This window comes from Pituophis catenifer, unplaced genomic scaffold (assembly GCF_029215685.1).
Source record: "Pituophis catenifer annectens isolate HBS135680 unplaced genomic scaffold, rPitCat1.0.hap2 SCAF_3, whole genome shotgun sequence".
NCBI classification, from domain to species: domain Eukaryota; kingdom Metazoa; phylum Chordata; class Lepidosauria; order Squamata; family Colubridae; genus Pituophis; species Pituophis catenifer.
The window spans coordinates 157,955,693-157,979,538 of NW_027256883.1; the positions used below are offsets into that span (position 1 = coordinate 157,955,693).

The 23,846-nt window shown below is 33.3% G+C and overlaps 1 protein-coding gene across 1 annotated transcript in view; it reads left to right on the forward strand.

The window, feature by feature from the left end:
- The window catches only part of PIK3R3 (phosphoinositide-3-kinase regulatory subunit 3), a 40,592-nt gene extending 20,493 nt beyond the window's left edge, over positions 1–20,099 (forward strand). Inside the window, exons 2-10 of the mRNA XM_070939595.1 lie at positions 8,678–8,789; positions 10,008–10,106; positions 12,816–12,996; positions 13,740–13,865; positions 14,895–15,037; positions 16,415–16,591; positions 17,365–17,439; positions 17,939–18,109; positions 18,766–20,099. Coding sequence (XP_070795696.1) covers positions 8,678–8,789; positions 10,008–10,106; positions 12,816–12,996; positions 13,740–13,865; positions 14,895–15,037; positions 16,415–16,591; positions 17,365–17,439; positions 17,939–18,109; positions 18,766–18,964 — 1,283 coding nt within the window. The 3' untranslated portion in view covers positions 18,965–20,099. The remainder of the gene's footprint in view (positions 1–8,677; positions 8,790–10,007; positions 10,107–12,815; positions 12,997–13,739; positions 13,866–14,894; positions 15,038–16,414; positions 16,592–17,364; positions 17,440–17,938; positions 18,110–18,765) is intronic.
- The last annotated feature ends 3,747 nt before the right edge of the window (positions 20,100–23,846 follow it).

Below are 23,846 nucleotides of genomic sequence, written 5' to 3' on the forward strand. Positions count from 1 at the left end.
AGGCCATTATTTCTATGTAGATAAACACATTCACACAAAAATTGAATTATTGAGCTAAATTGTGGGTACAGAAAAGGAAAATAATTTGCAAAGCATGAGCAGCTGTGCTAAAGCTCCTCGATAGAAAGTCATAAATAGTCAGCATACTGACATCACTAACATATGAGTTTAAGCACATTTCATATTTGACTGAAATGCTGTTTCTTTCAAAATTCAGTTTCCGATGTTCAGATAGAATCATTAGAATTCTGAATGCAGCAGGTTGGTTGGTGATGCTGACTTTAAGAATGGGAGTACTGTTGCAGATACATTTTAAGAGCCTTATCACATTGTACAAAGTTGTGTTTCTTATTGTGAGAAATCATCTAATTTAGCTTGCATATGCCTAGTTAACTCCCAAAATCTGAAATTGATTGTATTGATTCCTAGGTATAGAAAAATAAATATTTGTCAAATCATAAACATGGTACGCAAACTAGAGATGGGTATTTTTTTAAAAAAATTGATTTATATGCCGCCTTTCTCCGGAGACTCAGGGCGGCTTACAATGTGTTAAGCAATAGCCTTCATACTTTTGTATATTTATACAAAGTCAGCTTATTGCCCCCACAACTGGGTCCTCAATTTACCTACCTTACAAAGGATATGAAGGATGGAAGGCTGAGTCAACCTTGAGCCTGGTGAGATGCTGAGCCACTAGGCCCTGGGTATTGTTATTCAGACTTTTGTTGTGCTGATTTTTTCCCCCAGAAGAATAGTTCAACTGTAGTATCAAGGCATCTCAGGGGTAGACAACATTCCTATCAATGAAAATCATTGCTACAATTTTTAACATTGTGTTTTCAAATAGATCCATGCATTATGAAAAAGTAAAATACAGTATTTAAAATTCTATCAGGGGATAAGTGATCGCCAAGGGAAAAGAATTATTTATACATTTATTTACTACATTCATATTTTTATATAATTTATATTTATTGCATTAAAGATGCATTAAATGGGGGAATCTTATTTTCGAAGGAAAATATTTTTCCATGTACATTCTTTATCCTCCCACTCTCCATCCACTACATTAAACTGTTCTATATTTCTCAACTATAAATTACATTTTAATTTTAAGGTTTATTATAAAGTGCATACACTATATGGCAATACTGTTCTTCATCAGTGTAGTTTTTGACAGTTACTTAAAGTTGTGTGATACTTATAGAGCATTGATACCAGGTGCCCTACTATTGCTATATGCCAAAGACTAGAGATTTGTTAAATCAGCAAATCAAATATTTCGTTCATAATGCTTTATAGGAGAAAGAATCTAAATTACTTTATACATCCATTGCTTGGTTCAAACAGATGCTAATTTAACCTAGAACTGTCAGATTTTATTAGCTGGCCAAATAATAACTAAGGTTGCATGTGTCTTGCAAATTTAAGAACTTCGTCTTGAGGGCCCTTCATGTGATTCTTCCCGCTTTCTATGAATAGTAAGTACTGTGTTAACTTCCAGAAATCTATCTAAAGTAATAAACTAAGATAGTTTGCTTTGAAAAATATGCATCATTTACAGCCAATTAATAATGCTTTATTTCAAATAATTTTCAACAATATGGATTTTTAAAATACAGATTTTCAAACTCAAATTATGCTTTTTTTTATTCTAAGAGTGGGAGTAAGGCTGCTGATTTATTAATTTTGGAACAATAGATCATTAATGAAAAATGATGGGCTTGGGGTTATACAGAGTTGCTCAAAGATGTAGTAATGTTTTCTTTAACATCTCCTTTGATAAAAGGATATTATTCCATGTTGAATTAGATCCATCAGCAATATGTAAGTTTTTTTCTAGGGGGAAAAAGGAGTTACATGTTCACTTTCCATCCAGTATTACTTTATTTATCTATCTATCTATCTATCTATCTATCTATCTATCTATCTATTTATTTATTTATTTATTTATTTATTTATTTATTTATTTATTTATTAAATTTTTATACCGCCCCCTCTCCCAAAGGACTCGGGGCGGTGAACAGCCAAGGTTAAAAACATCCAATACAAACATTAAAATGCATTTAAAACAAAATTAAATCCAATGGCTTTCCCCAATTTAAAACCCCTTACCCATAAAATTAACCAATAATTTTAGAGGAAGTTGTGTCCCTCCAAATCTTGTTTGAACTAAGTTATAGCATTTTTTTTATATTGGCTATGCGGGCTGTAAAATTGAATTTTGAAATGTTTGAGAGCCAAAAGATATCTCTGCCAGAAATTGTAGTTTTCCTGGTATACCTGGGGCCAAAGGACCAAAAGTACCTGTACTTCTCAGCAGAGAAGAATATTTCTGCTTATTCCTTAGGAATCTTCTGTTGTGCCTGTTTGATCAATTTGAGTTTTTAAAAACTACACAAAATCAGAGTTCTATAATGTAAAAAAAAAAAACAATGTTATTTTCATTTTTGCCTTTGTTTTTTCAGTTTTTTACTTTTATTATATTGTATAGTTTTCCTTTAAAGTTAAAGGGGTTAAAATTAAATGTAGAAATTTTGTTCTCAATTATTATTTATATTGTTTTAAAATGCAGTGAAATAATATGTACCGGTAATTTGAAAAGTTGGTACTCTAATAAAGCAATGGGATGTTTTGGCCGAGTTTTAGTTCTATTGGACAAGCTTTATCTGGACATATTTGCTTTTGGGTTCTTGGCATCACTTGATAGTCGCATAACAGCTGGTATTTGATTGGTTTTTCCCTGTTAGTAAAATATTAGAATTTGGTTATTAAAAATTTCAAGTTCACACCCGGCCTGGGAGACAACAGAGAAAATCCACAGCAGTTAATAAAAGGCTCTGCTACTTGTATGAAAGCCATTGAATGCAACTGCCTAGATTCTAGAACTTTCAAATGCAAATTCTTTCACATTTAAATCTATTTTTCATAGTATTTTAGAACTAGAAAGAAACTTTTACAATTACTTTAACAAAGAAACCATTCTGAATCTGTATTTGGAAACTTTGTTCAGGGTGATGTGAGTTACAAAAGATATAATAAAACTATGAGTAAGTTGTTAATGTATGTAAACTGTTTACCATTAGTAATTTAGTTATCTGGGCCGAAACTCCTTGCAGCTTTATAGATAAATGCCAGGACCTGTGCCAGCAATAATTTATAGCTCTTTCAAGTATATTCCAGTAATCTTTTTTGATCTCTTGTCTTTTCTATTGCCTTCTATATTTATCACTGGAATAACCATTACTTTCACTTGTTTGGATCTTTTGTGGAGTGAGGATCATAGAAATGATCATATCTTAATTTGTTGTTGCATCCTCCTTAGTAAATCTCTTTACTTTTCCTAGAACAATGCACACTATCTTTCCTTGGTCCCAAGAAAACTAAAATATACGTCAAGCTTTGCCACCAATCAGTTCAATAAACAGGGTTTTTTTAATATTTAACACCAACCCAGATTTTTCAGTTTCCATTTTGAACTGTTCTAAAGCTTCTTTACTTTCAGTTAACAAAGTGGTGTCATCTCAGATCTTAAATTGTTCGCATTTTCATCTCAAATTTTGGTCCAAGCCATCATCTTCTATTCTTCAGATGTATTTGCTGTACAAGTTAAATAGATATGGGGACAATGTGCATTCTTTCTCAATCTATTCCTTAGTCTCAACTACCCTGATTCTCCAATTCAGTTCTTATAGTAGCTTTCTTGATCATTGTAAAGCTTCCTCAGAAGAATAATTGGATCTTCGGACACTTTGATTAGCTGTAATGTAGGACATGTACTGGTATGATCTACACAAAAGCCTTGCTGTAGTCAATAAAGAAAGGGTAATTTTCTTTTTTTACTTTCTCTTCCTTCCTCTGTTAGCCATTTTATGTTTGTTATCTGATCTTGTGTCCCTCTATCTTTTCTGAAAACTGCCTGTCCATTCATTTTGCTGTCTCCCTGTATAGCTTTGTTCTTTGTAAAATTTTAAGCAAAACTTTGTTGTGTGAGAAATTACTATGACAGGTTTCAAGGATTTTTTTTTTTTGCATCCCTTCTTTAGGATGATTATATAACCTGATCGTTTTTCATCTATAGGCCCTAGAATTTCAATATGTTGAAATTTATTGGACTTATCAGCAATTTAGCTGCCTCTTTGCCTAAATTTTAACCATTAAATAAGTGCAGGTACTTTTTTTTCCAGCACCTATTGCTTTCCTATAAATCTGCTGGCTTATTGCCTATGATACCAAAGGTTTCTGTGGAATGATTTAATGAATATATTCCCTTTACTGTATTAATCTTTCTGTACTTCTTTTAAAAGGGGGTTGCCTCTATTAGATAACTTTTATGCTTACTCTTTAGTAGTTCTGTCATGGCTATACTGTAAATTTTCCTATAATTCCTTTGAAACATTTTTCATTTTTATTATTTTCCTTGTTTTACATTCTTGATTGAGATACATTCTTATTACTCTCTTGCTTGATACTGAAAGTCATCATTCAATTAGTATGCAGCCTTGTTCAGTTCTTTCCTGTTTAAAATTTTGGGAATATTTTTTTTTCACTTTGTACTTTCTATTATCTCTACACATAGCTCCTAGAGTCTCTTTCACTCATTAAACATATTTAACCCATTATTTATATTGACCATGAGTTCTAACTGTGTATTGTATCTTCCAGCTCAAATCTTTCTGGGACATGTTTCATCTTTCATTTTCTAAAGGTAATCCATATAGTTGGCATCTAAAATTGATGCCATGTTCCACAATCTGTACCTGGATGTATTCTTACTGAATGTTCTCTTTCATTTTATATAGCTGATTTAGTTCCCGTGTTGTCCATCCGTGTGGTCAAGGTTTAGTAATGCGTTTAATTCTTTTTCTCTTAAATACATTTGTTTTTGCTTTTGGTTATGGGCGCAACTCATTGTGCCCGTGTGACACCCCTCCTGCGCGAGCTGCACTGGCTCCCAGTGGTCTTCCGGGTGCGATTCAAGGTGCTGGTTACCACCTTTAAAGTGCTCCATGGCATAGGACCCGGGTATCTTCGAGACTGATTTCTGCCACCAATAGCCTCCCACCGGCCAGTTCGCTCCCACAGAGAGGGTCTCCTCAGGGTGCCATCGGCCAAGTTATGTCGGCTGGCGACACCCAGGGGGAGGGCCTTCTCTGTGCGAGCCCCAGCCCTATGGAATGAACTGCCCCCGGAAATACGTAAGATCTCCAACCTCTGGGTGTTTCATTGCGCATTGAAGACCCTGTTGTTCCGCCAGGCCGGGCTATCAACATAATGATTTTAAATTGGGGTATTTTAAATTTTTGGGGTTTTAAACCGGCCAAATCTATTTAATTATTTTAAATTTTAATCATTGTTGTGTCTTGTGTTTTTAAATTGGCTGTACACCGCCCTGAGTCCTTCGGGAGAAGGGCGGTATAGAAATAAAATTATTATTATTATTATTATTATTATTATTATTATTATTATTATTATTATTATTATATACATTTGTTTTCTTAGGAACTTTTTTCCCCTATTGCATGAGGTTTATCTTTTTAATTTCTATTTTTCATTCTCTGTTTTTTTGTTTTTTGTTTGTAAGGATGATTATATTCAAATGAAATTGTCGGCTGCTTTTAGCCCACAAGAGTAACCAGAGCAGCTCACAGATTATTAAAAATAGTCTGCTAACAATAAAGCTGCCTTTAGCAGCATACAAGTCCTCTTGTCTCTTTATGAACTGTAAAGAACTCGGGCAGTATTCGTATCCTTCTAAAGAGACAAATCCAGTACATTGCATTGGGATTTGTAACAGATGCTGTAAAAGATTATGAGAGAGGTTTCTGCTTTGGTCTTTTTAGTTCTTTGGCATCTACACTGATCATTGAGCCAAGCTCAGTCTTCAAACTCTGTGTGGCTGCTTAGATTATGACTTTGCATACCTGCAAATTATTCTTTGTATAGAAAGTGGTAAATTGCAACTGGCATACTTTGTTTTTAATTCTCTCGATCCTTTTCCAGTTATAGCAGGACATAGTTCAGAGTAACTGTATCCTAGCATGCTATTGTTTATTTCATGGAATCATAAACCTGAAAGGGACCATTTAAACCAATCAGTCTAGCCCTTGTTCAGTGCATAAATTCAATTAAAAGTGCCCATAACTGTCCAGCCTGTTTCAATACATCCAGGGAAATGGACCTCACATTTTTATTGGTTATTGATTTCTACTGTTAAAGTGCTCTTACTGGTGAATTTTTCCTAATATTCAACAGAAAACAGCCTCCCTGATACTTAAGACCCCTATTCCTGGTTTTATATTCGTAATTTATACCAGGTTCTCTCTTGATAGCATGTGAAGCAATTTTTCCTTAAATATTGTATATTTATATTCACAGTTCTGTGAAACAGTGATGGTTTCATATAGAGTTAATGTGAACATCCCCTATTTATATAATATATAAATACATTATATAATTAAATACAATATAATGCAAAATTCTGGAGTTTCCACTGTGATTGAAAGTATGACTGATTAATGATCACATGATACTTTTTGTGAGCCCAGTGCCTAGCAGATATATGATGGGTATCCCAGGATCAGAACAGAAATTGAAATAAAAATCCTAAATTTGTCATATCAATTATTTTAAATTTATGAAGGCAGAAATATTCAAATATGTTTTATTTATGTATCTGAAAGATATAATGACATCTTGTGAATCTGCAACATTATCTTCTGTAATTTGACTGCTCCGTAGGTACAGAATGCTATCAACTAACGTTGGTGTTTAGAAAATAGTTGTACACTATCACAGTTCCTGTTGCACTCTTGTTCTAAATATATAGGAATTCATCCCAAACCTACACCCCTATGCACCTCCTTTTCTAAACCTTCTGTTACACCCATCTTCTAACTTATCATTAACATGGCTAATAAAGATACTTTTCACTCTTCAAGTCAAGTTTAGAAACATATTTTGGGATAGGAAACATTTAGAAACATGAACTTGGAAGGAGCCTCAGAGGTCTGTTCCACTGGAACAAAGTTAATCTCTAAACAAAGGATACAAAATCTTAACAAGGCAAGTCCACCAGCTTTAAGATAATCAATTCCATTTTTGAATAGCTGCTGCTAAAAAGTATTTCTTGAAGTTTAATTGAAAACCCCATGTCTTAGGACTTGAGTTTATTGGTTTGTTTTCTGCCCTCTGGAGTAAACAGAGAATAAATTTGCTGTATTTACATTAAAGTCCTAAAATATTAGCATGCAGTTTGACCTCAGCATTGTTATTTGTTTTCCCTTTAGCTATATTAGTGTGGCTACATTAGGATTTACTTTTCCTGCTTATGAACATGCATAGCTGTATTAAAAGCATCAGGGGGACATTGTTTCTCATAGGCCATCTATTTTATCTTAAAATTCCCTGACCCAGTTAGGATAGGGTAATTTTAAAGGAAAATGTCAGGAGCTTTATGCATCCAAACTGTGTGTTTTTGGCAGTATACTATCATGTTCCTTAGGATGCAGACCTCACGTGTTTTCTACAAAATGTACTCCTGAAATTAAACACAGCTTTTATTTTGTGCAATATATTACATAGCACTAAACATTTGTGGAAAAGGATTTAGGAAATATTTTATAAGAGATCTTCAATAGTTTGTGTAAGTTTTTCTTTTTGCCAGTGCTGTATTGAAAAGGCATGTTCACTCATAAAATTGTGTCTCCTTTGAGTCAACCTTAGCTCCCAATGACTTCATAGATATGTCCAGTTAGTTTTCTTGGCAGTGATATAAACGTGATTTGCAGTTGCCTTTTCACATGCAGTATTTTTTGTTATTCTTCTATCTGGGTATTAATCAAATATAATTGTGTATGTTTTTGAGGTCAGGGAAACCAGACATGAATCCAGGGGAAATTTGTGTGTGTGTGTGTGCAAGTGTGCATATTAAATAATCTTAAATAATCTTCAACGGCTCTTTTTTAATTGGCTTTCCATTAATCCTAGCCAGAAAAGTTCTGGTTTCAGTTGAACATTGATCTTTAAAATTCTTTGTATCGTTATATGTATTTGAATCCAAAAATGTCTGGCTTTTTTACAAGTCTACCAATCATGATAAAATGACCCTTCTTACTGTTCACATTTCCAAAATAAATTTGAAGTACCTTTATACATTCAAGACAATTTTTCTGGAATCAACCAACCGCATATAACTTTCTAAAAGTTCTCTTTTAAGTTATAACAATGTCAGTCCTTCTAAGCACATATATTCCCCCACTGTTCCATCAATATATTATATCCAGAGTCTTAGCCCCATTTTATCATACAGTGCTTCTTCCATTTCAACATACAATTCATATTACTCAGAGCCTTTTGACTGGCTGTAACAACTGATTGAACTCAAAATGCAAGATAACTGTATGTTGTGTTATGGCAAACATTAATGTAATTTATTTAATTCAAGCACTACCTAATTCCAGAATAAAATTTGCAGATGAAATAGTTTTATGTGTAATCAAATAACAGCTAACAAAATGTATCTTAAATTTCAGGAAGGACACTTTTGTCTTTAGTTCTTGCATGTTATTAATAATTGTGTTCTTAAATTATCTTATTCCCAGTTGAATCCTCTCTTTAAATTTTTTAGATTGTACTATGCGGTCCGAAATAATAGACCAAATTTCTCTTTCAGCTCTTCCTCCAAAGCCCTCCAAACCAATAACTCCTATCAATACAAATGAGATAAAAGAGAACTGCAGCTCGCCATTGCAGGAAGCGGAATGGTACTGGGGAGACATCTCAAGGTAAAGAATATTAAATAATATGCAATTATGTAGGCAGTATTGTGAAGATAGTAAGCTTGGTGAAGTTTTTTTACTCAAGGTTAAAATTACAATTTTGCTACTTGTTAAACCATATGAAATCAATGATATCATATAATGAAATCAAGAAATAGATACTCTAATTTTTGAAAACTACATTTTCATAAGTAAAAACTGATCTTTACATTAAAATCAAATGTCTAAAATAGCCTAATTTCAAGTGAATTTAATCTTAAACCCTTTTGCATTTAATATAACTGTCTAATTTAAAAAAGAATCAGGAGAAAAGGTATTTGATTAGATAATGCAGAGTATATGATTCAGTAGGTCATGTACAGTGCACTCTTAGAGAGGTGGCAAGGGAGTAGCAATGCTTCTTTTCCCCTGGCAGAGCTACAGTTCCTATTATAGCCACATTACAACCATTATTGTGCAAATTAGAAATATTGTGATTATCAATAAAGAGTCCTTTTATTTCATTAAAAAAATCTCTTTTGCCCAGGAACTGCCACACATCAGTGTCATTCTTCAAATAATTGATTTTGTAGTTTTCTTAAATTGGTTCATAAAATCAACAAAAAAAGTAGACTACTATTTAGGTAAAGTCCCGTGCAGCTTAATCATTTATTACAACCAAGTATATGTTCAGGAAATAATAAGCTACAAAACAAAAATTGATACATTGTATACATTTAATTAATGTAAAATTGTCTTTGGATTCAAGTAATTTAAAAGTATCAACAGTAAATAACCTGATGTGAAGCAATCCTTAGTTACTTCACTTATCGGTAACTATAACTAATCAAAAATAACTAGTTCAAATATTAACTTGTTTTTTTTAAAAAAAAGTTTAATTAAAGCTTCAAACCATATAAGTAGATTCTAAAAATTGACTGCAAACTATTTTAGGCAATAGTGTTCTGAAAGTTTTAAGTAGGAAATGTGTAATTGTTTTAGAAGGAAACAAAACAAGAGTACCTACCATATTTCCCCCAAAATAAGACCTGTCTTATATTTTTTTGAACCTGAAATAAGTGCTTGGCCTTATTGCCATGTGCTCAAAAGCCCGATTGGGCTTATCAGGGGTTGTCTTATTTTGGGGAAAACAGGGTAGATGTTTTTGCAATTAACATTGCTATTACGATGTAATCCCAGTAAAAGTAAAAGTAAATGTATTTTATTTATTTCTTGAACTTCCAGAGAAGAGGTAAATGACAAACTCCGAGACATGCCAGATGGAACATTCTTGGTGCGAGATGCATCAACGAAGAAACAGGGAGACTATACACTCACACTCCGGTAAATAACTGGGATATTACCATATAAGTTGTCCTAAAGTTCTGTTTGACACTTTATTTATTTATTTATTTATTTATTTATTTATTTATTTATTTATTTATTTATTTATTTATTTATTTATTTATTTATTTATTTATTTATTATATTTCTATGCTGCCCACTCTCCGAGGACTCTGGGCGGCTTACAACAATCGACAGTATACTAAATAGTATATTGCCCCCAACAATCTGGGTCCTCATTTTACCCACCTCGGAAGGATGGAAAGCTGAGTCAACCTTGAGCCGGTGAGATTTAATCTGCTGATCTGCTGAACTAGCAGTCAGTTGAAGTAGCTGCAGTACAGCACTCTAACCACTGCGCCACCTCAGCTCTTTACTTGCTAGTAAACTGATATGTTGCAACTAGTGAATGTGAATGGTAAATATTCTTTATTGTCTTAGAATGTTCTTTTATGTACTGTATGTGCTGGGCTATAAAAATGCCGCATAATACGAAAGAGTAGCATAATCTGTGTCAGAGCATTTGCAAACTCTATGGAAATTGGCAGCCTAGCACTTTTTTCTTTCTCTATACAACCAGGTTCTGGTTTCAGTTTCAAAGGATGTCAGAAGTCTGAATTAAAAACAGGGTTGCCAGGATTTGAGCTGCTTTTCATTGTCTTGGTTGTTATAATTATCCTTAGCAGTTTCCCTATAGCTGTTGTCCACAGCTTTTCTTTTGTCCCAGAAAGTTACCTGAAGGCAAATTAAAGATCTCAAAATAAACAATGATATATAATGGTTTTCTTTAATAGTAATAATAATACTTGCCTTTCTTTGGCATAACTAGCACAATTACAATAGCACTTAGACTTATATACCGCTTCACAGTGCTTTGCAGCCGTGTCTAAGTGGTTTACAGAGTCAGCATATTGCACCTAACAATCTGGGTCCTCATTTTACTGACCTCGGTAGGATGGAAGGCTGAGTCAACCTCGAGCCTGGTGAGACTCGAATTGACTTCACAAAAAGTTAAATGTGCAGGGGAAAGGAAGACATAAAATTTCTCAATCTTTGATATACTTCCAGTCTCTTGATATCTCTCAGACAGGTAATCCTTGACTTACAACCATTCGCATAGTGACAGTTCAATGTTACAACGGCACTAAAAAGTAATTTATGACCGTTTTATACACATAACTGTTGCAGTATCCCCATGGTCACATGATCAAAATTCAGACACGTGACCTTCTGACAGTAAAGTCAGTGGGGAAGGCAGATTCATTTAACAATTATGTCACTAACTTAACAATTCCAGTGACCTATTTAACAAGAAAGGTTTTAAAGTGTGGCAAAACTCACTTAACAACTTTCTTGTTTAACAGAAATGTTGGGCTCAACTATGGTTGAGGACTACCTGTATGTTTCATATATACTACTGCTATAGCCAGGACAAGCAAGTGAACCATGCCTTTAAAAAAAAAAAATCTTCCATTCAATCATGACCAATTCTCAAAGAATTGAACAATGGCTTGCAGTTTTCTTGGCAAGGTTTTCAGAAGTGGTTTGCCAGTGCCTTTTTCCTAGGCCTGAGAAAAAAATAACTAGCCCAAGTTCACCCAGCTGGTCTTTTGCCCAAGGTAGGAGAAGAACTCATGGTCTCTCAGTTTCTAGCTGATGCCTTAATCACTTCTTCAAATTGTTTCTCAAACCAAACAAACTCAAATCAAAGGTTATTTTCAAGGAGTGTTGTTTTGCATTGAATACTTCTCTCTTGTAAATTAACTCGTAATCTGGGGCGATTTACCCTCATAAATTAGATCTATCTTCTTATGGGATTCCTGTTTGTGTCTATCTTTCATTATAAAAAAAAAATGTTTTTTCTTTGCTTCTTTGTCCTCAAATACAGTGTTTTATTTTGCTTTCTTAAAATTAATGGCAGCTGTTATTGTTTTTTTTAGTAAATGCGGGATAGGTCTAAAAAAGAATGCAAAAGCTAAAGGCTTGCTTCTGCTCTCTGCTTCAAACATTTTCTCTACAGGCCATTCATATTTTTAGTTTTGTTACATATATATGTGCAACAACCACATGATTAAAAACTATTGAGAATTATATTTTCATATTTATCTTAGCTGTTTTTGAGATACTAATTCTTCAAGAAAAATACATTACAGTAAAACAATATCTGGAAATGGAAAGGATTGAATATTCCAGGTTCACCCTACCAATTGTTTTAATATATTGAATCCAGAAGAATTGTTTTATTTGCCTATAGTAACGCAGATATACAAATGGTTGCAGTGTACTTGAGGCCAGCTAAATTATTTTCCTTGTAGTTCTGTAGAACATCTGACCATATAATTAGGCAAAGAAGCCAAATCATGCCTTATAAAATTTCTCAGGTTTAAAGAGTAATGTTTTCTATACATTCATAAAAAACTTCCTCTACCAAATTTTAATTTAAAATTTTAATTAAGCATGGTGTTCTTAGCAGTTAGTGAGGTTTGGGTGAAGCTCTACCTAGGATGCATTTTCATATAATTTTTAAAATACTAATATTAAAGAAATGAATGAAGTGTTACAGGCGAAAATGAAAATTTATGGTGCAAAATAATTATGTAGGAATTGTTTTATTTGGCTTTCTGTTCTAGCATAAAGTATGTTATGATTTGTATGCATCATCAATGAAATGTGCTATGTACCTGATGATTGTTATTATCTATCTTCTAGGAAGGGTGGCAACAATAAATTAATTAAAATCTATCATCTGGATGGGAAATATGGCTTTTCTGATCCACTGACATTTAATTCTGTTGTGGAATTGATTAACCATTATCATCATGAATCTCTTGCCCAATATAATCCTAAACTTGATGTGAAGCTGATGTATCCTGTATCTAAATATCAGCAGGTAAGTTTTCAAAGAGCGTATAGGTGGATTTCATTGAATGTTTATGGAAAAATAGGCTGTGAATAATCTTTTCTACTCCTATTTGAATACTTTAATTTACCACAGCTAAAATATGATTGTTTCAAGAGCTTTTACTTTAGAGTACCCATTTGTAAAAATGTAAAAATAAAAGTTTACTATTTCAACGTAAATAAATGCAGACGCTTTTTAGATGTTAAGAATTTATCTTTGCACCATGTATATCAATTATTTGGCATCTTTTTTAAACTATAATGGTTGAGATCTGTTCATCTAATATAATTTCACATCAAGTTTTTTAAAAAGTGTATCTAAATGAATTTTGATGCAAAACTAAGATGAACAGATTATAATTTTATCTACTTATCATAAAATCTGCGTTTGATATCTTTTTTTCATTGATGAAAACCTATCATGCTTTGTAATGAGATTAAACAATTAATTAAAAACTTAGTGTTGGGCATTTATCCAAAAAAAGTTGATCTCCCAAAAAGTCCCAAAACTATATCGTCTTTAGACGTATAGATTGCCTTAGTAATTGAAACAGCATTTAAAATCTGGGTGGAGAAATGTTGGTAATTAAGAAGATTTTGTCTTCTTTGTATGATAGGTTTGACTTTGTGCTATAGGGTTAAGAAAATTGATGTGTTTTCCTCGAGATAGAAAGCAGCATCTGAATTTCTTTCATAGAAAATTATATCTATTTTCTGCTCTGATGTACACAGGATCAGCTGGTAAAAGAAGATAATATTGATGCTGTGGGCAAAAAGCTTCAGGAATACCACACTCAATATCAAGAGAAAAGTAAAGAATATGACAGATTATATGAAGAATATACCAGAACATCACAGGTATATTGCAAGTTGATTACCTTCTTATGGTGACTTATGCAAAAAATAGAATTTGACAGTAAATGCCCATGCAAACCAAAGGGATGCTTGATTTTCAATATATAGTTTTCTTCATTATATTCTGAAACATACATGTGTCAATTTGACCACTAAAACAGCTATGGGAAGGGTTGGGTTTTTTTTTAAAAAAGCATTTGGTTTGCTCTTTTCTACCCTGCACATGCTATTTTACTATATATCAGAGGCCAATATGAAATTATAATTTGTGACTTGAACCAAGCTGCTCTATTAATAGTTATTTATAGTTGTTCCTTTATAAAATTTTACATTCCCTCTAAACTGAGATTATATCATCATGTATATGAAAAGTCTATGTTCCAGGTGGGAACTATTCTTGCAGAATTCAAGAATTACAAGGTGGTTCTTAGTTTTGGCAATAAACCTTCTGGAACAGGAAGCATTTTCATATGTGCTAGACATTTTGAGATACAACCACATCTGGAATGCTACTTCCTATTCTTTATTTCTAAAAAAAATCTCAAATTGGCACATTCAGAAGAAAAACAGAATATGCATTGTTGCGAAACATATTAGAAAAATTATCACATCATCTATGAAAGCTCCTTCTCATATCTTATCACTATTTCATGCAAATAGACCTGCTTTTACATTATTTTTGCTTTTCAAGTTGCTTCCCTCCTTAAACTTTCTTGTGCTTCTACATTAAGTTCTAAAGCTGGAGGGTTCATATTTGGTTTTGGTTAGGTTCACTTAGTTCTTCATAGTTGAGACCACTTTAATTTCTTTACTTACATAGTTGCTTTTTTCATCACGTAAGGTAACAAATCTGAATTTGAATCAATTTTAACAAAATGTAAAGTGTTAAAAAAGCTTGAATTTTATAAATTTTGCCCCCTAAATTAAGAGTGTGCTATATTTTCATGTAATGGTAATACATAAGAAGTCATTCTAATAGCTTTATGCTTCTGGTTGTGAACTATTATATTTTAAATGGAATGCTTTCTGCAGGAAATTCAGATGAAGAGGACAGCAATAGAAGCTTTTAATGAAACAATTAAAATATTTGAAGAGCAGTGCCACACCCAAGAACGGTATAGCAAAGAATACATTGAACGATTTCGAAGAGAAGGGAATGAGAAAGAAATTGAACGGTAAGTCTACCAAATACTATACCTACTAATAATACTTAGTTCAGTATGGTAGTTACATTGTCAGCCCCATATTGTTTAATTGTTCTCACTCAGCTCCGAAGTAGCTGCATTAAATATTAAAGAGTACCTAAATAACTAATCTGGAGTCATTATATAAGTATGCCGTTTCCAGCTATGAATTAAAGGAATATTTTTTTGAGTTCAGAAATCTTAATGGTTTTAATATACAGTCTTTAAAAAATATTTTGAATTTCCATTTTCTAAATTAAGGGACAAACAGTTCAGGTATATATTAATTGTAATTTTAAAAACTTAATTATGCTGTTTGAAGTCAGCAGAATCTTTATAGGACAGAGATACAACTAAGCAGGAAAATTTAATAACACAATCGTGTTGAATGATGTTTTTACATATTCTAGAGGTATAATTATAGCAGCAGAACAATACTCTTTATATAACTGAATTTCCTTTTAGTTCAGATTCTGATACCATATGCCAAAATCATTTTTACACAGCATGTCATTTGTCTTCCTCACAATAGCATTTAAATATTATCTGAAAGAAGGAAATGGTCAGACTGAGGAGAAAACAATCCCCTTCTTGGTAACAGGAATGTTTGAAAGCTGGGGGCAAGTGTCAGCTGCTGACACTTGTTTCTTGGAAAAGTCTCTGTGCTCATCTGATCATTAGCTTGGTCATGGATCCTTCCACTGTCCTTCAAAGACATTCTCTACGCTCTCTACATCAGGCTTAGCATCATATTCTCAGCCCTCTTTCATATTTGTGCTAGGACTTTCCTGGATCGAGATATTTCATCTTATCAAAGACCCAGCATTGGAGGCTGGCAAAAAGGCAAGAAGAGACCTCAGGGTTTCCCTCTGAGATCAGAGTTCTGTCTTCAGTCTCATCACTTCTATCACCTGAGACACATCAAAGCAGTTTGTAGGGCTCTAGGTACATTATAGATACCATAAGGGTTTTTCCTGATATAATGAAGATAATTTAGCTGATTGAGGTTGACATGTGTATATACCATGTTTCCCCGAAAATAAGACCCTGCCTTAAATTTTTTTAAACCCTGAAATAAGCCCTTGGCCTTATTGCCATGCGCTCAAAAGCTTGACTGGGCTTATTATCAGGGGATGTCTTATTTTGGGGGAAACAGGGTACTATTAATAAAACTTTAAGGCTTTTTTTTTTAAAGGAGGAACTGAAAATGGGATGTTTTCAAGTCGGACAAGAATTCTGTAGAGTGCATACTATTGATTTGGGTTCTATATAATTATGGATAAAATATGTGCATACTTTTAAAATCAGAATATTTTAGTTTGAGAAGTGTATTTGTAACTTCTAAAAACGCTAGATTTTGTTTTATAGGATTATGATAAATTATGAAAAATTGAAATTACGCCTGGGTGAGATTCATGATAGTAAGATGCGACTGGAACAAGATTTGAAGAAGCAAGCCCTGGACAACCGAGAAACAGACAAGAAAATGAACAGTATCAAACCTGATCTTATCCAGCTACGCAAAATCAGAGATCAGTACCTTGTGTAAGTAAGCACTAGCTAAGCTCCTAACCATTATTCACTACCTACTACAACACCCAGTCTCTGCTTTAATTCCAAGAGAATGGTAACAAAACTAAACAAGATATTATAAAAGGTTTTTTAAAATGTTTAAATAGTTTTTAATTAATATAAAAGGTTCCTGATTCAGAGTGGGATATTAATTAAAAGCAAAAAACCACGGCCAACCAGGTCAATTTCCCCACTACTGCTTGCCTCTACTAATAACATAGTATAAGATAAGTGAGTTTCTTGACACAAAAGAATTATAAATTTAGCTAGCCTTCTCAGCGCTTGTTCAATACTATTCTTGTTCCATATTCCCAGACAATTTGAAATTAAAGGCAATGCAATGTTCATAGACTAATTAGTTCAATTATGCCATTCTGCAATATGGTGACTACTTCGTGCATTAGTGTTATGATGATTGGGGGCATCATTGAATAAATCAATCATTCTCTCTCATTACTGAGGGAAGAAGGAGGAAGGATATGTTCTTACATACCACAAATATTTTCTATGCCATAATCAGCTGTTTTTGCCAAGAAAGTAAATGTCACATAATGTACAAACAGACAAAAGAAGCACAACTGTCTTCTTTTCTCTTAAAACATTATTGCTGGGGATAGTTCTGTGATAAAACCATTTATATTGATAAAATAATAGGTCTAGTATTCTTGGGATCTTGGAGAAGCATTTGATGGAATGATCCAAATCATTATAGAAAGTTAATAACTAGTATTGTCTCTCTTTGGCAGCTGGCTTAATCATAAAGGAGTAAGGCAGAAACGAATTAATGACTGGCTGGGAATCAAAAATGAAACTGTTGATGAGTAAGTGCAATTGTTTAATGTTATATTGCTATCAAACTGTATTTAAAATCCTAGTAGAGGTGCGTACAGATCTGTGCTAGAATAATGTCATCACCACGTAAATATGTATATTTTCTTAGTCAAAGACCATGTCTAAAAAAAATCCATAAGAACAGCCAAATAACACTGATATTTTCTGTTTTACATACTTTAATTAAAAAGTAACGTTTATTATTGTAATGGATTTTACCATATGTAGAATATAGCATAAAAATGTAACTAATGCTTCAGTACCTCCTCCTTTCATTATTTTAATTATACGCATGCACATTTACATATGAGACGCCCGATACCTACTCCACAGTTTGTGTCATGCTTCTAACAAAAGTTGATGGTAGTAGTGTTGCATGTTCTTTTTAAGGCAAGGCTTTGCCGATGTTTGTATACATTGTTTTATTCAAGAATAAGTAGTATAAAAGGTAAACCTGCATTAAGGAAAAAGGATTTGTTGTTTTCCTAGTACATATTTTATGAATGAGGAAGATGAAAATCTGCCACATTATGATGAAAAGACTTGGTTTGTGGGAGACATCAATCGCATCCAGGCAGAAGATTTGCTTTGCGGGAAACCTGATGGAGCATTTTTAATTCGAGAAAGTAGCAAGAAAGGCTGCTATGCTTGTTCTGTGGTGTAAGTATTGGCTTTATGAACTACCTGAAAGCTCTCAGCACACTTGCAAAGCGTAACTATATTAGAAGAGCTTGCTTTAGAGTGGGAGTGATTCAATCTATCCGCTTTTTGCTTTAAGGTTATTTTCTTTAGTTCTTAAAAACTTTTTAAAGATAATACCAGCATGTTTTAACTTGACTTTTTATAATGGACTTCCCCAGCCACAATTCCCCTAATGTTTCTCTCTTTGGTGAACTTATTGTTTTATACAGTTAGAAAATCACTAGAGCAAGCAGTGAGATACAAATCTTTTAATGAAATAAATGATATAATTAATTGGCATTTGAGGCTGTTTTTAAAAATGGGTTTTTTCTTCATTCTCACTCATTCTTTTGACAAAATATTTCATTCTTCAGTTTTCTCCATTGGTCTAAATTCTGTTACTTAAAAATAAAACTATTTTGGTAGAAATGATATACATGTAATCTTTTAGATACAGCTCCACATTTGTTAAAAGTATAGATGTCTTAATGGTCTGAAAATCTTCCTAAAAAATAGCTTGGATTAAAGAGCTAAAAAAACATTTTTAAACTATATGGTCCATTAATTTCTGAATCTTTTTTTATTGTAATCTTCTAACATTTATCACGTTAAATGTTGTTTCTTTTCCTTAACAGAACTGAAGGTGAAGTTAAACACTGTGTGATCTACAGCACTCCAAGAGGTTATGGGTTTGCAGAGCCATATAACCTATATAGCACCCTTAAAGAATTAGTCCTGCATTACCAGCATACCTCTCTCGTCCAACACAACGACTCTCTAAATGTCCGTCTTGCTTATCCTGTCTACGCACAGATGCCCTCCCTTTGTAGATAAATTTTAGGAAGATGAAGTATAGCTGAAGTGTTGGTTATCTCGAATTTCTTTTCTACAATTTTTATTAGAACCCAGAGGGCATTCTTTCTCCTTAGACTGCTTGTTTTGCACAAGAAGTTATATGATGAATGTGAATCGGAAACTTAGCAGCAACAGCTTCGGGATAGGTACCATAGTGCTACCTGAAGATCAGCTGTGTTCATAAGGAGACTGCCTCTTGATTTCCCAAAAAGAACAAGAAAACTCTCTCAAACTCTGTGTTTAAAAATCCATTGAAGCAAAATTGTAGGAACATTTTTGCCTGGCACCATCAATGGAATTTCTACATGGATTTTTCTTTTCTGAGGTATTGGTAACGTCTTTCAGTCTTAAACTCCAGGAAAATAGGAGAAAGGCTCACCTAAAGAAGCTTTTCCGTGTTAATTTTAGCAACTTTGCTGCAAGTTAGAATAACTTACAAATGAGGGCTCATCTTGATGTAGCATGGTATTTGGTGAGAGGAGACCAAAGGAATTTTGGGAGAAGTTTCAGGTTCATTCTTAAAAGAATATCCTCAAAGAAATGTTGCTTTATATATTACCAACAATAACAAAGTTTCAGTTTCAACAGCACTACAGATCTTCAAATTTAAAAAAGCAAACTTTATCCAACAAAACTTCTCTCATTGCTGGACTGAGCACTTATGGGGATAATTGCATTTGCAATCGCACACTTGCCAAAACTTGAAGAGAAAATTATGAAAGCTAAAACTTTCTCATGTCATTTTTATAACTGACCTGATGTAACTGCACCACTTTTTCCCCATTAGTTTTTAACATTTTTCTTTTCTTATAACTATTTCAGATGTTCTTTTTAAAAGATACTAAGCTTTGGAATGTATACCAGAATGAAGCGGGCTCTTGGCATGTTTTTTAAAATGCTTAATAATTTTTGCTGTTTTGAAAACATTGTTTGATTTTGTTTTTATAAAAAAAAATTCTTGAAAAGTGCAATGGATTGCTTCTCAGTGGCTTGCTAAACCAAAAAAAAAAAAAATATCCCTATGAGTGCAGTCTATATATTGTTGAAACTGGCTACAATAATTTTACTTGTAATATGTTTGACTTGCACCCTAAATCATTGATTCCATTGCACAGATTGTATACGTATCCTTATGATTCATTGTTGTTTTACCATCAAGCAAATATTTGGGTAACTGAATTTTGTCAGACTGCTCAAGCTATAAAAGTGGTAGAATTTAACGGAATATAAACAGCTGTGCTTGGTTTTCTGCTATCATCAGATCCATCTAGATTCTGTGTAACATCAAATAATAATAGCAAATAATGAGAACTGGATCCACTAGACTAAGAATTTGTGTTCCTAAAAATGCTGTCATTTTGTCACTCCACATATAATTTTCTTGAATTTTCTCGGTATACTTGAGCTAGAACAACTGCTTACACAAAGGAAGGGGGAAACAAGCAAATTCAGCATGAAGTGCATGCCAGGGGTTTGGGACATGGACCTCTTCTGTCTTTACCTTGCTTTCATGACATCTTGAGCCCCCAGACTGTTACAAATGTTTACATATAGCAGAATGCACTACAGAAAGGATATGTATTATGCAGAATATGAAATTGCTGAACAGGAATTGAAAAATCTTGAGTTCTAATTATCAGCTGGAGGGGCCAAAGTAGACTGCTTAATATGTCCCAACAGCACTTCTGATTTGCACTATTCTACTGCCATTTAAACCAAGAGCTGCAGCAATGTCTTCAGAAAAAAACTGGATTGACTGTAGTTCTTTGTGAAAAGAACTGTAGCTGTGTAATCCCTAGGCTTCTGCAAAGATAATGAATGACCCTTTCCCATCCTCTTAAATAAAGCCTAGACACCACACTTTACTTTTACTCACCAGCAAAGTTTCTACTGCTAAATGTGTCTTTGAATTTGCTAGTTTTCAGAAATAGCACGGAGATCCTCTGGGTGCCAGGCAGGTTGTACAGTCTGATCTGGCACTTGCACATTTTTCAAGTACTGGTTAGGCTACAAAAGTCATATGTCAACAACAGTGGAACTTTTCTGGGCCTTCAATAATCAGTCTTTCTATTTAAAATATAAACATAAAATGGATTGCCAGTATATAATCTACCAACTCCCATATTATGAATAAATTTCACCTTGTTTACCCATTCAAACTCACTGGAATTTGTTGATTTCAGTAATTCTGAAATGTACACTTCCTTTAAACATTATCTATTTCATATACACCTCAGGAGCCACCTTGATCCAGTTTATGAATATGGCTCTATTGTTTTTCACTCTTTAAAACCTAATTGAAATATATAGAGAATATGTTTTACCATCTGCATTCAGCTTCAGCAGGCGTTCTTGATTTAATGTCCTTGACTGCAATATTTTTTTTACATTAGTGGGACTTAGCTGACCTCAAGTGGCAGCATTCTTAATTCTCCTGCCTGATTGTTAGGATTAGCTGCCCTACAAGCATCACTGGCTAACAGCAAAGCTGAAATGAACAGAAAACAACAGAAGTCCAGAAGTCAAATCAATGAATGAATGAATGTACATCCAAAAAGCAAAGCAAAAATATTTGCTTCTAAAAACAAAAATATTTGGGTTGTTAAAAAGTATGATTTTTTAAAAAATGCTGATCTTGATGATCCATTCTTTGTTTTTGCAGTGTTAAATGGTAAATGGGGTGGACGAAATAGTGTTGTCTAATATTCAGAGTTATGATTGAGAATTTTACAGTATTTTGTTTTCTCACAAGTTCATTTTTATGCAATTGCTAAATTTGCTATGATGCTCAGTGGGTCAGGTTAAAAAACAATTGAAATGCCAGTACCTCTGGTCATTAATTTCTTTGCCACTGGTACTTAATAAGAACTAATGCATACATTTAATTGGAGGTATCAAGAAGCAGTAATATCTAGGGTATAACATCTCTTGCACTCTTAGCCCTAAGCAGAACCCTGAACCATTCATTTAATCATATGAATAGTTTATGAACTAGAGACCCATTTTAAACATACAAAGGCTCATATGAGCAAACTGGAGCTATTTGTTTCTCCATTCTCTCTTACACTGCCTCAAAGTACTTTTGTATATTTTTATTTTTCAAAAAGGTCATATAAACTATTGTTTATATGTAAACTGTTACCAACTTCTTGCACATCCATAGGATTCATTGGGATCATGGTCTAAGCGTGGCATTCTTAATGCTGGAATACAGTATTCCAATTTCCAGCTACATCTATCAAATCCATCTACACTGAACTCATTTATATGCAATTTCTCCAGTCATACTGTATTTTTTATATAATGTAGCACTTGGATTAAAATAAAAGAAACCACATTAATTCTACAAGACACCAACCTGCATAATCTCAGGAATAGAGACAGGTCATTCAATCTGTCTTGGAACAGGTAGATAGTGGTTTGTTTAAAGAAATAGGGACATGTTTAGTGCTATGTTACAGATTTGGGGGATAAACATTGGCACTCACTATGGAAAGTCTTGACAAGATGTACAGTGACTTAATACAGTGTTTGTTCATGTAGCAATTTTGCTTTTTTGCTCTTTTTCAAATTTGGAAAAGCCCTTTTTGGTACTTGATTTTTTTTCCTGATGAAATGTATGGTTGTTGGGTTTTTTGTTTGTTTTTGTTTTAAATTTTGTGTACCTTAAATTTACAGTTAATGGGGAATAAAAAACTAAAGTGGTAGTGTGTATTGTGGCAAACTTTTTTTTAGGTTACAGGTTATGTGTGACTGTAGCCAAGCATACGATCAATCATTGGTTTCATATTTTTATTTTTATTTGTGCACATTAATCCTTAAACCAGTGATTTATGGTTTGGGATATTTGGATATGTTTCTGAGATAAATTTACATACAGTCTTCTTTTGCCCTTAAAGAGAATTGCAGTTGGAAGCATAATTCTTTTCATTTCTTGAAACTCCCTATTTGCTTATAGTATAGCCAAAATTAACTGTAGATTTTATTGTCAGCAATTTTGATACTAAAAGTTATTGTTTAAAAAACAAAACTGAAGATCTTACTCCAAGGATAGGATTGTTTTCAAACATACAGTGGAAATATGTTATGGCATAAATAATTTTTTTTTAAAAAAAAGTATAATGGTTTGTTCTTTCTGGATTGATTAGGCAGATGCTAAATTCAACATTAAGAATGAGGAGCCACCATTAGTTTCTGTGTTGCTATCTTTGCTTTTCTTTATACCTGAGCCATCAGTCCTTCTCTTCAAACCCAGGCTTTTCTCCACCTTCCTAGAAGCGTTAGGAATGTCACAATACTTCCTGCAACTCACCTCTTGCTTCTTCTTGCTTAAGTCAAGAAAAATATTCTGTGTCATCAAAAAGTTGGGCTCTGCAGACCTTGTTGCTGTTGTACTTAGGCCAACACTATCCCAGCATACTTTTATTGGCTATGTTTCTTTGCCAATGGTAGATGTCTTCACTACCAACAGTGCCTCTTTTCCATTCTCCTATGTTTTTATTGGTCTACAATCTTCCATTATCTCACATTGGGGGAGGGGGGTTGTGGACAGTGAAAAGAAGTGGCAGTTAACTAATGCTATGGAAATGCTGGGTCAGGGCTTCTTTTCCTTTGGAATATTAGCACCCTCACAAAACTAAAGCAATAGAAATAAATTTCAGCGAAAATTAGGGAAAACAGTATTTTACAGATGATACTTAATGTCAAGGAAACTTAACATGATAAATTCTACTATAAGCCCCATATGTTGGAGAAAATGTAAAGAAATATATAAAAATTGTGTGAAGTTGTTCAATCTTTTTGGATTGAATTTCTTGTTCCAATGGGATAGATCACAATCCAGGCACTTGATTTTATATTA